The sequence below is a fragment of the Daphnia pulex genome, chromosome 5 (genome assembly GCF_021134715.1).
Source record: "Daphnia pulex isolate KAP4 chromosome 5, ASM2113471v1".
In the NCBI taxonomy this organism is placed as follows: Eukaryota; Metazoa; Arthropoda; class Branchiopoda; order Diplostraca; family Daphniidae; genus Daphnia; species Daphnia pulex.
Genome location: NC_060021.1, coordinates 11,225,858 through 11,240,449, shown reverse-complemented (window position 1 = coordinate 11,240,449; position 14,592 = coordinate 11,225,858). Strand labels below are relative to the sequence as shown.

Below are 14,592 nucleotides of genomic sequence, written 5' to 3'. Positions count from 1 at the left end.
CTGGAGCATCGGTGTAGTATTTCTGTTCAACGTAGCACGAAAGCGCAGCTTCTGTGTAGTAAGTCGGGACTGCGTAATACTTGGCCGCCTCAGTTGTGGTTGTGTAGATCGAGGCAGAATAGTACTTTGGCGCTTCGGTGTAGTATTCGACCGTTTTGGTGGAGTAATCAGCGGGAGCTTCGGTGTAGCAGCTGGAAACAGAGTAGTATTTAGGAAAATCGGTGCAATAAGTAGCTGAGAACAGAGTAATACTTGGGAGCCGCGGTGTAGGAGGATGGGCAGCATACGTAGTCATGTAGTACTCTGTCGCCTTGGTGGTGTAGTAACTCAGGGCAGAGTAATACTTCAGGGCGTCAGTGTAGTGGCTCGGGGCAGCGTAAGTTATGGTACAAAACTCCGGTAGCTTTAGTACTTGAAGACTTCGGTGCAGGAACTGGTCGTTGCGTAACTTGCTTTTGGATAGGAAGGCGGCGGCGTTGCGGTTTAGTTTCCACCATACCAAGGAGACATCACTACACCAACGGTCGACCCAGCCATCAACGATACAACACCCAACAGGAGCACGACGCCATAGTTAAATAAACAGTAAATAAATTTAAACATTAATATTAAATATTAAAAGGCATATTAACAAATAGAAAAAAACATAAAATTGAAACAAAACTCATGTAAAATAAGAATATTTACCCATAATTGCGAATCGATTACACGATGAGGAATGCAGTTGGTGACAGATAGAGGTCACTGCAGTTCGGGCACGACTTCTTTTTTTCTTTACTCCGGGACGTAGGTGTAGTAGCCCGGGGCAGCGTAGGTTGTAGTGTAGTACTTGAGCGCTTCAGTGTTGTAGTAATGCAGGGCCTTGGTGTAGTAGTTAGGGGCAGCATACATAGACGTGTAGAATTCCGGTGCCTTAGTGATGTAGTACTTGGGAGCCTCGGTGTAGTACACTGGGCAGCATACGTTGTTGTGTAATCGGCTTCTTCGGTGTAGTACTTGGGGGCTGCGGTGTTGTAGCTAGGTGTAGAGCAGGTCTTGGTGTAGTGAACTGGAGCATCAGTGTAGTATTTCTGTTCAACGTAGTACCAAAGAGCAGCTTCTGTGTAGTAAGTCGGGACTGCGTAATACTTGACCGCCTCAGTTGTGGTTGTGTAGATCGGGGCAGAATAGTACTTTACCAAAAAGGGTCGAATACTACACCGAAGCGGTAGAGTAATCAGCGGGAGCCTCGGTGTAGCAGCTGGGAACAGAGTAGTATTTAGGAAAATCGGTGCAATAAGTAGCTGAGAACAAAGTTATACTTAGAAGCCTCGGTGTAGTAGGATGGGGCAGCATGCGTAGTCATGTAGTAAGTACTCCGTCGCCTTGGTGGTGTAGTAACTAAGGGCAGAGTAACACTTCAGGGCGTCAGTGTAGTGGCTCGGGGCAGCGTAAGTTATGGTACAAAACTCCGGTGCCTTAGTAGTGTAGTACTTGTAGACCTCGGTGCATTAACTGGTCGTTGCGTAAGTTGCTTTTGGGTAGTATGGCGGCGGTGTTGCAGTTTGGTATCCGCCATACCGAGGAGACATCAGTACACCAGTGGTCGACCCATCAATCAACGATACAACACTCATGAACAGCATACGACGCCTTATTAACTAGACAGTAAACAAATTCAAGATTAATATTCTATAAGAATTTGCATATTAACAAACAGACAATAATTGGCATTAATAGAAATCTCAAATGTAACAAACAGAATATTTACCCATGGATGCGAACTGGCAATAAGGTGAAGAAGGCAGATGGTGACAGATAGTGCGCTGCAGTTGTTGCCGTGTCGGAGATGCTCACTCGACTGATGTCTCTGGCCTTTTTCGTCTCCTTTTTATACGATTTTTTGATCACCCTCACCTCTTAAGCCTTGCGGGTATTGTACCTGTTTGATAATGATGAAACACGTACCTTTCTCACCCAACCTCTCCGCCGTCGCATGATACGTTTTATGTAATGATCTCCGTGACCTTCGAGCGTCAAACTGGCCTTTCCTTCTGCAGTTTGAAGTTGCTGGGGGTGGGTCGACAAAAACCAATATCAAAATGAATACCAAATGGTTATGGCTTGCAGCTATTTTACCTGTTTGATAATGATGATCCCGTTCTCACCCAACCTCTACACCACTGCATAACACGTTTCACGTCATGATCTCCGTGACCTTCGAGCATGAAGGAATGGCGGACTTCCCTTTCCTTTTTTAGTTTGACGTTGCTGGGGATGGGTCGACAAAAACCAATATCAAAATGAATACCAAATGGTTATGGCTTGCAGCTATTTTACCTGTTTGATAATGATGATCCCATTCTCACCCAACCTCTTCTCCACTGTATGGCACCTTTTCGTAATGATCTCCATGACCTTCGATTGAAATGCAAACTGGCCTTTCCTTCTTTAGGTAGACGTTGCTGGGGATGGGTCTACAACAACAAATATCAAATATCAAAATGAATACCAAATGTTTATATAATACATCCCGTTCTCACCCAACCTCTACACCACTTGACACGTTTTACGTTTTACGGAAATGCTGTATGAAAAACAAATTCTTTCGTTCACTAACTCGTATTCTTCATGACAGCGATCACGTGCATGTGCCATAAAAAAAGCTATCAGAAACAGTCATGTGTAATCGCAGCATGGTCTATTAACTGAGTTAATAGACCATGATCTAACGATAATAAAAGTTAATCACAACAGTAGCTTATTCTGAGTCAAGCACACCTTTAACCATCTACACATTGACGCACATTGAGCAGCAAACACCATCATTCAACAGTTTGAATTAATCTAGCACTTGTTTTACAACCAAGTGTAGTTGAAACAAAATGAAACTGGATGAAAGTATAATGAAAATCCAATGTGGCATATATTGGATTATTATTGGTTTATAAAATTTTTTAAAGTCGCTACTCTAACAATAATTTAACATCTTTATTATTGTATTATGGCCCAAGAGAAGAGCAAGGAAGGAAGATAGAGAAACGGGCTCTACAAATTCACGTTATTTTTTTTAAGTTCGACTTGTAAGAAGGGGTTGTTTTAAAAATTTTTAAACTTGCTAACAAGCACCATATTATAAACCGCACCATATTTGCTGTAACGACAACTATGATGAAACTAATGACAACTAGAAATAAACCAACATCCAAAAGATACAGTTGATAAAATGGAATGTTTTGGGATGTTGGTTTCAAGTGTTTCGTCCCATTAAAACGGATGACATGCTCAATCCATTTAACAGCTGTATCTTGGCCTTTAAGGAATTCTTCGTGCATCAAAAGGGACAGTCGTCGAGTATTATCTTTGAAACTGACACGACAGGAGATCCAAAAGTAGCGCCAAAGAATACAATAAAAAACAAATATTATACATATGGGTAGACAATTTTAATTGGCTTATTATGCTATAACAATTAAGAATTACCTTGAATTATTTATTATGCTTGTGATTGAAGTGAATAAAGTTGCCTCATCTAGATTGTCCCAGTCTAGGTGTAATCCGCAGCCTTCTTTTCTCACTTTAGCAGAGTTTAGATACTGATCAGTGCCAAAGGGCAAAGCAAGTAAAGGGACAGAGTGATATAACGCTTCTTGCATTCCTAAAAACCCCCCGTGAGTGATAAACAATCGAATAGCGGAGTGACCTACAAAGTGTGACCGTTCAATTTGCGAAAACAGATAAATAAACACTTTAATATTACTGATACATTTACAAATCTTTAATAAATGTTATATTAACCTAGCAGATCTTGCTGAGGTAACCAATCAACAAGCAAAACATTCGCTGAAAGATTCTCTGGTATTTCACTCGAATCATCCCACTTCCAGATTACTCTTTGAGGAATTTGAGAAAAGACTTTCACAAAAGTTTGAACGTATTTCTTAGGCATGAATTTGGATGATGGGATCGATCCCAGAGTAAATAGAATAAAGCCATCTTTCTCAAACTCCCTTATAAAACGATCCATAGCCTAGATGATTAAAAACATTTATCGCTTTCGCACTTTTTATATCATTAACATTCAGATCCTAAATAAATGTTCATTACCTGAGGAAGTGTTTGAGGTGGACGAATATGAAGGGGACCAAGTTGTATGACTGTTGGTGGTACAGATCTGGGCCAAGTTGTGGCCCACTGACTACTAAGGAAGTACAAGCTGGCATCTTTCTCGATATCAGAAATCGAGCGAGCTGATGGAAAATCCTTTTTAGTATAGGCATCAATTGCAGGAATTACAATTAAACTTCTCAATATTTGGGCTCCAAGTCCAGCCAAAGTATTGAATATGCGTTGTTTGAAATTCATGGTACTGTCGTACCCAGTAAAACGACTTGGGACACTGGAAAGTTCTTGGGATGCCCCCATTGAGTTAAAAACCCAAGGATACCCAGTGGATGAACTGAAGTACACGAAAGGAACTTTAAGGTCTTCAATAATTTTAAGACAGAAATCATTAAAACTATCATCCAAAATTACAAGGTCAATTTCACGTCTTTTTAGGACAAGTAAGAATTCTGGATTGTTCATCACTGCTTCATAATTGAATTTTGATATAGTAGCAAAGTTGTAAAAGATTTTAAATTGCAATACGAATGGATTAATTGAGTTCATTGCAAACCAATCAAACTTTCCATCATTCATGTAAGGATTAGGCACCACAATATCGTGAACATTTTCTAGATATTCTTCTTGCGAGTGTGATGTTACAATCGTTACATGATGATTACGTTGAGCTAAAGCTCGGACAATTGGCATCATTGAAATTTTATGACTCTTGGAGGCAACAGGACTTAGCACTAATATTTTTGAAGCATGGCAGAACACGAAACAATTTACTACCAATACTAAAAATACCGAGAATTGAATCATTATAACTATCCGAAAGAATTGTTGAATTATTTAAAATGCACAGACACAGCAGACTTAACTTTACACTAGGCACAAAGATAACAAGCAAGTCCACTGCTGGTGACTGAAAACAAACACTGACAAAGTTTGAAACCGATTGTTGTCTGCTTGCCTAATCCAAACAAACAATCGCGACATCTAGTTGTCAAGAATAAAGCTATATAAAACAAACTCCAACAAAGATTCGATTTGTATGTTTCTTTCACGATTGCTGATTTATTTCCCGGTTTTTTATGTTTTATTGTGGTAATATAACTTTTTTGCCATCGGCATTTATCACGGAAATCACACAGCAAACCATAATTTGTACAGATTTTTCTTTAAGCCTGTAAGTTTATAACATCTTATGAAATGCCGTTATCTTACATTTTGTAACGTACGGTACAGTTAGTTCACACGCAAGGAGAACGCAATATCAGTTATTTATTGCACTTACAGTGGACGGCAAGCCAGGCTGAAGTAGACTTTGGCCGAGCCAAGTCTAGACTACAACCGACAACAACCTTTGCCCCAGTTTGACCAATTTGAAAAAAACAAATTGTGATTGAACAAAATTTTTAGAAGGCAGTGTCGCTAGAACAAGCAGAGATTCGTTATCAGCACCTGAAAATAGTTTCCAAAATTAAAATGTCGTTAAAAAAAAATGTTTACTAAATACAGTCAGCTGTCGAGAGTCAGCTTGAGAAATCCCCTATGCCAAATAACGGCTTCTGTAAAATTTTGTACAGTCACGATGACAACACCGTGGAAGAAAGATAACTTAGTTGCCCCGGCATCCTCTTGGTTGTTGTTTCTAGTTGGCTCAGACTTTTTCCAGTGTGCAGTCTTCTAGTTTTCTAACTCCCGGTGAACTTTTAAACACAAGCAAGAATGCATTATCGATTGACGTGTGCTATAACGTTTCTAGCGCACGCAGTGGTTTTTAGTCAGTGCGCCCGAATTATCATGCTTTCTCCGATGGGAACAAGAAGTCACATGTATTCATTCATGCCAATTATGGAAGTTTTGGCCGAACGTGGTCATCAGGTAACCGTGGTCACGGCTCACGAACCCAAGACGGACACGCCCAATATTCGCAAAATTGTCATTAGTGAAATAGTAGAACACCTAGAAAGTGGATGGCAAAGTTTCGAACGCGAAAGTATTGCGTCCGAGTTTTTAAATTTTGTGGACGAAGTAAGCACTCTTGGGACCATAGGCTACCAATATCTTATGGCCAACAAGGACATTCAAGAAATCATTAAAAACAAAGATGTCGATTTGGTCATTGTGGATGCAATTTTGAATGAGTTTACCCTTCCACTGGTTGATCACCTCGGCGTTCCTTTCATCTTTCACAGTGCATCGACGGGACCACCGTGGAGTTTGGCCGTATTTGATGTCCCAAATGCGTATGCGACTGTGCCGTCACTGGGATCTGAATTCAAGAGTGACATGACATTTATGGAGAGGGTGATCAATATGGCGATGGATGAAATATTCCTTATCATACGCAAAAGAATCATACTTCGGATGTTGGACAACCTCGCCCGGCCAGACTTTCCAAATGCTAGGCCCATTGCAGAAATTGAAAGAAGTGCTCAACTCTGTTTGGCTAGTCATCACTCCACAACAGCATGGCCTCGATCGCTTCCGCCGACGTTTATTCCTATTGGAGCACTTCACGTTCGTCCTGCAAAGCCACTGCCAAATGTATTGTAGACTTGTTAATTATGTATTTTACATTTTAACCCAATTAAAAAAAACTTACTACCTGAATGCTATTGAAAACAGGATTTCCAGAGCTTCGCTGATGGAGCGGAACACGGCTTCATCGTGTTTACCTTGGGATCAAACGCTCTGGTCTCTTCAATGCCAGAAAACGTGAAAGAAATGTTCATCCGGGTATTTGCGCGCATTCCGCAGCGCGTCTTTTGGAAATGGGAAGCGGGAACATCCGACGCAAATCGAATTTCGTCCAACGTTAAAATGGTTGATTGGCTGCCGCAACAGGATCTACTTGGTATAAGACCCAGAAAAGTTGAAATTTTAAATATTAGATTTCGTTAAATCAAAAGGTCAATGACGATAACAGGTCACGAAAAAGCACGACTTTTCATTTCACACGGAGGACTGTTGGGGACTCAAGAAACGATCTACCACGGCGTACCGATTCTCGGACTGCCATTAGGAAGAGACCAACGAAGGTGAGAAATCATTAATCACTTTATTTTAATTTAAGTTAAAATGGAACCTTTGACTAATTTCTGATTACAGCAATCTAGCGAAAGCCGAAGAAGAGAATTATGGAATCAAACTAGAGTGGGACGAACTAACAGAGGCAATGCTGTTTAATACTATTGAAACAATCCTACGAGAACCCGGGTAAAGAATATACATTTTCTTGTATCACAGAAAATGATGAAAATTTTACTAATTTGAAATAAATTTGTTTAGTTACTTGGGAAACGCCAGCCGTTTGTCTCGATTGATGCGCGATGAACTGGTTGCACCCAAAGAGGTCGCCGCTTATTGGGTCGAACATGTCCTTAACCATGGAGGAACTAAGCACCTTCAATCTAAAGCGAAGGACATGCCGTTCTACAAACTTTATATGTTGGATGTCTGGGGTTTTTTAATGGTCATTCTTATCTGCTTACTGCTCATCATTTTCAAAATCTTTGCTTACATAGTAAGCATGTTTACAAACAAGAAAATAAAAACCGAATAGACGACTGCAAAGGATTGCATGTGTCAAACGATAGCGAAAAAACGTTAAATATCTAATTACACGAGTAAATATTATTGAAGACCACGCTATAATGTAAGCATGGGAGCACGCATTGCCATTATCTAAGCCTTATATAATCTATTACGTTTAATTAGATCCTATGTTAGCCTTCTCCTCTACTTGGGCCGGGCTATATATATATACATATCGACGTATTAGTGGAGACTGCAGATGAGATTCCATTTCCTTTTCGACGACTTTGGAGTTGTGCCAAATATTAAAGAAATCGGATTTCAGTCGTCGCTCTTCACAGGAAATCTTTTATCATTCCTGAACCGTACCTAAATCAAAACAGACGTTTTCAGATGAAAATGAAAATATCGTTTTCGTTGGAAAACGGGTGTGGCGCTTAACAAGAACTCCATGTCTTGGTGGCACTCTAAACTGGTTCATGACAAAAATATCAAACGATATGAGATCAAATAAACCAGTCTAAAAAGGAAATCCAATCGCTTCAGGCAAGATTTGGAGACGTTGACTTGGGTACTCACGTACTGGTGACTTCTCGATTTGGAACGTCTCGCTGCTATATCTTTCGGAGTGCCGGGGAGTTTCAGTTCATTGAATTGAAACGATCGGTAGTAGCAGTATCTAAAAGAAAAAACCCGCACTATTTCTAGATGGCAATTTGTTAGATTTACAGGGGAGAAGAGAGCGACACTGGACAGTGTACATTTTACTGACGAAAACAAAAGGTAAGAAAGATTTAAAAAAAACTTAACCAACAATGACTTATGTTTTGTGATTTAATTTCTAGAAACTAGCGTAAGTTCGTCATTACATTTCCTGCAACATTAAAGCCAATAAGAAACGGGTTTTCTCTCGACAGAGGGGATAGAAACAAAAATGAGAAAACAGTTTTACTCTCTACTGTTTATGACCTACCTTTCGGCGACATGTATGGCAGCGCGCATCCTTGTTTTGTCTCCGCTGGGTCCACGAAGTCACATGCATTCGTTCATGCCGATGGTTGAAACCTTAGCAGAAAAAGGGCACCAGTTAACCGTCGTAACACCTTATGCTCCTAAAACTGAAGCGCCAAACATACGGAAGATCACCATGGATGAAATGATTGACCTCGTCGAGTTAGAGTGGTACGATTTCAAGGAGCACAGTCTCTTTGATACAATGGCCGATTTTTCCCCATTTGTCCAATTAGTTATGACAACTGCATATAAGAGATTCGTGGCCAACAAGGAGATTCAAGAAATCATACAAAAGAAAAACTACGATATCGCCATAGTAGACGCCATCATCAACGACTTTTGTTTTCCACTAGTGGATCACCTGGGAATCCCCTTGATTCTCTTTGATCCCGGGCCAGGAACAATTTGGAATTTGGAAGCAAAAGGTGTAACTCAAGATTACGCAAGAATACCGCCGTTAATCGGTACCTTCTCTAGTCAGATGACGTTTTTTGAAAGGGTACAGAATGTCGTATTGAATGAAGGATTTCTTCTTTTTCGAAAGTGGTACCTCTTACCGGTTTTAGACCGGCTAGCTAAACTGGATTTTCCAACTGCACGACCAATATCGGAAATTGAAAGAAATGCTGAAATTTGCTTTGCAAACATTCATCCGGCATCCAGTTGGACACGTTCCCTTCCGCCGACATTCATTCCTGTTGGGGCCATGCACGTTAGACCGGCCAAACCGCTTCCACAGGTTTCCTATTGCCATTCATTAGAATTTTTAAATCGTAAACTGAACAATGAAGAAATGCTTACTTTTTTTCATAAAGGATTTACAGGAATTTGCCGATGCAGCAGAACACGGATTAATTGTATTTACACTCGGATCTAATTCTCGAGTTTCTTCTATGCCAGTTCCCATCCAGGAAACATTTCTCCGTGTGTTTTCTCGTCTGCCGCAACGTATAATTTGGAAATGGGAAAAGGATGGCCTATCCCAAATACCAGATAACGTCAGGTTGGTTGACTGGCTGCCTCAGCAGGATCTCCTAGGTAAATTTTACGGATTATTAAAGCCAAAATACAACATGAAACTTAAATCATCGTCAACCTTTTTTTTAAAAGGCCACAAAAACACTCGACTTTTTATCGCACACGGCGGTATAATGGGAATTCAAGAGGTAATATGCAGAAAATAAAATAATAACAAATTTTAAATGGAAATGAAAACTAAATATTGATTAAGGCAATTTACCACCAAGTTCCAATACTCGGATTACCACTGGGAAGAGATCAATACGCGTAAGTTTCTTCTGCTTTCTTTAACGTAAATGATTTCCAGCTGAACTTAAAATAGAATGGAATAGAGTACAGTTATTTATTTATCTTCATTCATAAAATTAAATATTACTTTGTTTCTTTTCTTCTTAGTCTTCTTATTCGATCAAGTGAAGAGGGATATGCCATCAAACTTGAATGGGAAAACCTGAATGAAGAATTGTTGTATGAATCTATTCAAAAACTTTTAAATCAACCAAGGTATTAATCACAGAAAATATTTGATTATTTTCCTTATTTGTTTTGCTAAATTGTTTAACCTTCAGCTACAAGGGTAATGTGACTCGCATGTCCAGCCTGATGCACAATGAACTAATGCCATCAAGAGAAGTAGCCGCCTATTGGGTAGAACACGTCCTCCTCCACGGTGGAACAAAACATCTGCAAAGGAAAGAAATGCCGTTCTATCAACTTTATCTCCTCGACGTTTCACTCTTTTTGTTTGTGTCTTTGACGCTGATAATGTTTGCAACCTACAAAACTGGGGCATCCGTTTTTCGAAGATTTATAAATATTCCGTTATTTTGTCGAAAAGTCAAAATACACTAACCATTTATTGTAGCTTAGACGAAAATTATTGTAGCATTAAAACTAATCAATGCCAAAATTATTATTGAACAATACAGTTAGTTGGAAGCCAAACATTTGGTATGCTTAAAGAAATTAATTTAAGTCTGAATTGTTGTAATACTATAAATCAAAGTTCAGATGTCTTATGGAAATCTACTGTTTGATGACAAGCACTAGTAAATAATGCTCTACTAACAGAATAACATACGTATCGATACGTACAGATAGAACGTAGATAACGCAAGTTATTTACTTCACTCAGATAAAAGAGATAAAGTCAATAACAATGACCAGCGCATAATAAATATTAATCCAGACCCACAGTCGAGTTTGTTCAAACAGCCAAGTTACACCTCAGTTGTTTTCCCCTTTTACCCATAAAAGATGAAGTTTTCTCTTACTTTAGTTATTTTGATGAGTCAGTGGTGGACATTCAGCAGCGCAGAGCGGATATTGGTCCTGGCACCTGTTTGTTCCAAAAGCCACAAAATTTCTTTCATGCCGATCGTGGAAGCGCTAGCAGAGAAAGGTCATCAGGTAACAGTGGTAACACCATTTGCACCTGACAGTCAAATGGAAAACATTAAAGAAATCGTTCTTGATAGAAATCCGCTGGAAGAACTCAACACTAATTGGTTCCAGATACAAAACCAAAATGCTTTAGAGAAATTTCAATGGACTATAACAGTTTTCCAAACAGCGATGACAGAGGGCTACATTCACTTAATGAATAATCAAGAATTCAAGGAAATCGTTGAAGCTAGAGCAGTCGATTTTGTCATTGTCGACGCCATTCTGAATGATTTCGTTTTACCGATCGTTGAACATCTGAATGTCCCTTACATATATTACTCCCCTGCTTCTAATGTACCTTGGGTGATGGACGCGTTTCAGGTTCCCCAGGAATACGCCTCCGTTCCGGTCGGAATGGGAGATGGTGGTAGTCAGATGACGTTCATGCAAAGAGTAGGAAATGTAATGGCAGGTGAACTTTTCTTTTTGCTTCGCAAAGTGTTGTGGCTCAACACAATCGACGACCTCGCCAGGAAAGATTTCCCCAATTCACGACCCATAATAGAAATCGAGCGCGATGCTCAGCTCTGCATTCTCAACAGTCACCCGGCAACGGCTTGGACGAGACCGCTAACTCAAAATGTGATTCCGATTCCAGCTCTACACACAAGACCAGCAAAGCCACTTCCGGAAGTAAGGACCTTAACAAGCCACAAATAAATAAATGTTTGTTAGTAATGAATGATCTAATTTTTGAAAAAGGGATTACAAGCATTGGCGGACGCAGCGGATGATGGATTCATCGTCTTCACATTGGGATCTGCTATACCGGTGTCTTCGATGCCGGAGAAATTGGTCAAAATGTTTGTCGACGTCTTTGCACGAATTCCACAGCAGGTCTTTTGGAAGTGGGAAAAATCAAGCAGTATTTTGATCGAGAACCTGCCGAATAACGTTAAGATTGTCAACTGGTTGCCGCAACAAGATCTCTTGGGTAAATATAATTAAAAACTGAAATTGCAGTGTTTAAAAAAATCATTTGATGAGTTACCGCCTTTTTAAATTCAAATGTTCTCAAACAGGTCATAAAAATGCACGGATTTTCATCTCGCACGGAGGTCTTATAGGAATCCAAGAGACAGTTTACCATGGAGTACCTCTACTAGGACTTCCTTTTGGCAACGATCAGCTCGGGTAGGTCTACATTTTATATTCTACAGTTTAGTCTAATTGCATAAGATGTATTTTTACGTCTATATTTAAAAATAACTTATTTATGCCCCAGTTCAGATTTTATAAAGTTACGATAAAAAATAATTTATGATAAGGACAAGGCCCTATTTGTAACACTTTTAAAAATAATCAGATTGTCTACCATAGTTATGCTTTACAATCGACCTCAATGAACCGCTAAATAAAGTTTAGATAAAAAAAAGCTTGACAGCAGATAAAAATGAGTTGGCAAACAAACGATGAAACAAACAATCGACAAAATCTAGAAACAAGCGGAATCTTAGTAGTTACTTGCTTGAAACGCAATCAGAATGAAGTGTTCGCTTACGTTCGTTGTATTATTGGGCCAATGGCTGGTATTAAGTCACGCAGATCGTATTTTAGTGTTGGCTCCGGCTTGTTCCAAAAGTCACAAAATTTCTTTCATGCCAATCGTAGAGGCGCTAGCCGAGAAGGGTCATCAGGTAACGGTTGTCACGCCATTTTCCCCTGACAATCAAATTGAAAATGTTAAAGAGATAGTTGTCAGAAACAACATTTTTACAGAAATGAACATTAATTGGTTCCAAATGAGTCGAGAGGGCTTTTTTGAATTCTTCACGAGGACAATACAAATGTTCCGATTGACGATGACAAATGGCTACCAACAATTCGTGAGTAATAAAGAAATCAAAGAAATTATTGAGTCTCGCGCTGTCGATCTTGTCATTGTCGATGCCATTCTGAATGATTTTGTTTTGCCGATCGTCGATCATCTGAATGTGCCTTACATTTTCTACTCCTCGGCTGCGAGTGTACCGTGGGTGATGGACGCGGTCAACGTACCCCTTCAATACGCTTCCGTTCCGGGTGGTTTGGGCGATAGCGGAATCGAAATGACGTTCATGGAGCGTTTGGAAAACATGTTGTTAACAGAGATTTTCCTATTGGTTCGTAAAATATTTTGGCTCCACGCTTTGGATGACATAGCCATCAAGGATTTCCCCAACACCCGAACCATAGCTGAAATCGAGCGCGATGCTCAGCTCTGCTTCCTCAATAGTCACCCAGCAACGGCGTGGAGTAGACCACTACCTCAACATGTCATCCCAATTCCAGCGCTGCATACAAGACCGGCAAAGCCACTTCCGCAAGTATGACTTGGAAATTAGTAAGCTCTTTTGCCAGTCGATTCAACGAGTATAATACAATCTTGTGGAAAAGGAACTACAAACTTTAGCAGATAAGGCGAACGAGGGATTCATCGTCTTCACATTGGGATCGGCTATTCCAGTGTCAACGATGCCAGATAATTTGGTGACAATCTTTGCCAACGTTTTCGCTCGCATCCCGCAGCAAGTCTTTTGGAAATGGGAAAAATCGGATAGTTTGATGGAGAGACTATCACATAACGTTAAGATTCTCAATTGGCTACCACAGCAGGATCTTTTAGGTAAAAATAAGTTGTCGCTATAAGAAATGCGTATTTTTCACGAACGAAACGTCACTCGTAGGTCACAAAAATGCACGACTATACATTTCGCATGGAGGTCTCATTGGAATCCAAGAAACAGTTTATCATGGAGTTCCTATTCTCGGAATCCCGTTTGGAAACGATCAACGCGGGTATAGTGTTGTTAATAGTTATTTTAAGAATAAGAACTTCAATTTAATTATTTCCCTTCCCTTATCCTGCATACATAATGGTTACATCCAATAAAATCATTAATTCTATTTTAGAAATTTGGCCAAGGCTCGTGACGAAGGATACGGTATCAAGCTAAGCTGGGAGGAATTGACCGAGGAACTATTATACGATACAATTCAGTCGCTTTTAAATAACCCAAGGTAAATCATTCATCCGCATTTTGAATTTAGAGCCAGAAAAATGTTTACACCTTACCTCATGCATTGCAGCTACCAGGGAAATGCAACGCGCCTTTCCAAGCTGATTCAGCATCAATTGTTGCCCGGTAGAGAAATAGGAGTTTACTGGGTGGAGCACATCTTACGCCACGGCGGGAAACATTTGCATTCTGCATCGAGAAATTTGCCTTTCTACAAAAATCATTTGCTTGACGTCTGGCTATTTCTGATAGTGATATCAGCAACAATGTTGTTCGTGACTTTCAAAGGCATAACCTGGTTGGTAAAAAAACTAAGGTTAAGTAAAGTGAAAACTCAGTGATTATTTTGGATGTGTAAAGCATAGAAGTTTACCTTAGCAACAGAATCAAGCAGCCAATATAGTAGTTTGTAATCATTGGCAGGATCTGGATAAAAATACAAACATGCAAAATTAAATAAAAATAACATAACAACAGCCTAATG

The 14,592-nt window shown here is 39.7% G+C and overlaps 4 protein-coding genes across 6 annotated transcripts; 3 read left to right on the top strand and 1 right to left on the bottom strand.

Moving 5' to 3' along the window:
* Positions 1–2,949: 2,949 nt before the first annotated feature.
* On the bottom strand, positions 2,950–5,146 carry LOC124194723 (UDP-glycosyltransferase UGT5-like). The gene is made up of 4 exons (XM_046589027.1): positions 4,087–5,146; positions 3,778–4,009; positions 3,463–3,682; positions 2,950–3,348 (listed from the first exon to the last, which is right to left on the bottom strand). The coding sequence occupies exons 1-4, from the start codon at positions 4,906–4,908 to the stop codon at positions 3,036–3,038; spliced, it is 1,587 nt and encodes a 528-aa protein (XP_046444983.1). The 5' UTR covers positions 4,909–5,146; the 3' UTR covers positions 2,950–3,035.
* A 671-nt stretch (positions 5,147–5,817) lies between these two features.
* Positions 5,818–7,668, top strand: LOC124194729 (UDP-glycosyltransferase UGT5-like). Its single transcript, XM_046589038.1, has 5 exons — positions 5,818–6,639; positions 6,721–6,949; positions 7,022–7,133; positions 7,204–7,311; positions 7,384–7,668. The coding sequence occupies exons 1-5, from the start codon at positions 5,818–5,820 to the stop codon at positions 7,655–7,657; spliced, it is 1,545 nt and encodes a 514-aa protein (XP_046444994.1). The 3' UTR covers positions 7,658–7,668.
* Positions 7,669–8,280: 612 nt separating this feature from the next.
* LOC124194725 (UDP-glycosyltransferase UGT5-like) lies at positions 8,281–10,625 on the top strand. Its single transcript, XM_046589031.1, has 7 exons — positions 8,281–8,412; positions 8,475–9,382; positions 9,459–9,681; positions 9,754–9,809; positions 9,875–9,930; positions 10,060–10,167; positions 10,233–10,625. Exons 2-7 carry the CDS (start codon positions 8,564–8,566, stop codon positions 10,513–10,515), a joined length of 1,545 nt encoding a protein of 514 aa, XP_046444987.1. The 5' UTR covers positions 8,281–8,412; positions 8,475–8,563; the 3' UTR covers positions 10,516–10,625.
* Positions 10,626–10,794: 169 nt separating this feature from the next.
* LOC124194726 (UDP-glycosyltransferase UGT5-like) lies at positions 10,795–14,564 on the top strand. Of its 3 annotated transcripts, none has more exons than XM_046589034.1 (5): positions 10,795–11,742; positions 11,812–12,043; positions 13,776–13,887; positions 14,002–14,109; positions 14,179–14,564. In XM_046589034.1, the coding sequence occupies exons 1-5, from the start codon at positions 10,921–10,923 to the stop codon at positions 14,447–14,449; spliced, it is 1,545 nt and encodes a 514-aa protein (XP_046444990.1). In that variant the 5' UTR covers positions 10,795–10,920; the 3' UTR covers positions 14,450–14,564. The 3 variants fall into 3 exon arrangements, with proteins under 3 accessions (XP_046444990.1, XP_046444989.1, XP_046444991.1); XM_046589033.1 differs by lacking the exon at positions 13,776–13,887 and adding an exon at positions 12,132–12,243 and having other exon boundaries at positions 10,804–11,742; XM_046589035.1 differs by lacking the exons at positions 10,795–11,742; positions 11,812–12,043 and adding exons at positions 12,250–13,415; positions 13,486–13,714.
* The last annotated feature ends 28 nt before the right edge of the window (positions 14,565–14,592 follow it).

Bases quoted from the DNA above. Each gene is read 5' to 3' on its own strand.
- LOC124194723 (XM_046589027.1), bottom strand. From the start codon at position 4,908: ATGATTCAATTCTCGGTATTTTTAGTATTGGTAGTAAATTGTTTCGTG. The intron at 3,683-3,777 runs GTTAATATAACA...CACACTTTGTAG, and splicing joins ACCTCAGCAAGATCTGCTAG to GTCACTCCGCTATTCGATTG. The intron at 3,349-3,462 runs GTAATTCTTAAT...CTGTCGTGTCAG, and splicing joins AGCATAATAAATAATTCAAG to TTTCAAAGATAATACTCGAC.
- LOC124194726 (XM_046589034.1), top strand. From the start codon at position 10,921: ATGAAGTTTTCTCTTACTTTAGTTATTTTGATGAGTCAGTGGTGGACA. The intron at 11,743-11,811 runs GTAAGGACCTTA...TTTTTGAAAAAG, and splicing joins CAGCAAAGCCACTTCCGGAA to GGATTACAAGCATTGGCGGA. The intron at 12,044-13,775 runs GTAAATATAATT...CGTCACTCGTAG, and splicing joins GCCGCAACAAGATCTCTTGG to GTCACAAAAATGCACGACTA.
- LOC124194729 (XM_046589038.1), top strand. From the start codon at position 5,818: ATGCATTATCGATTGACGTGTGCTATAACGTTTCTAGCGCACGCAGTG. The intron at 7,134-7,203 runs GTGAGAAATCAT...TTCTGATTACAG, and splicing joins TTAGGAAGAGACCAACGAAG to CAATCTAGCGAAAGCCGAAG. The intron at 7,312-7,383 runs GTAAAGAATATA...AAATTTGTTTAG, and splicing joins ACAATCCTACGAGAACCCGG to TTACTTGGGAAACGCCAGCC.
- LOC124194725 (XM_046589031.1), top strand. From the start codon at position 8,564: ATGAGAAAACAGTTTTACTCTCTACTGTTTATGACCTACCTTTCGGCG. The intron at 9,682-9,753 runs GTAAATTTTACG...TTTTTTTAAAAG, and splicing joins GCCTCAGCAGGATCTCCTAG to GCCACAAAAACACTCGACTT. The intron at 9,931-10,059 runs GTAAGTTTCTTC...TTTTCTTCTTAG, and splicing joins CTGGGAAGAGATCAATACGC to TCTTCTTATTCGATCAAGTG.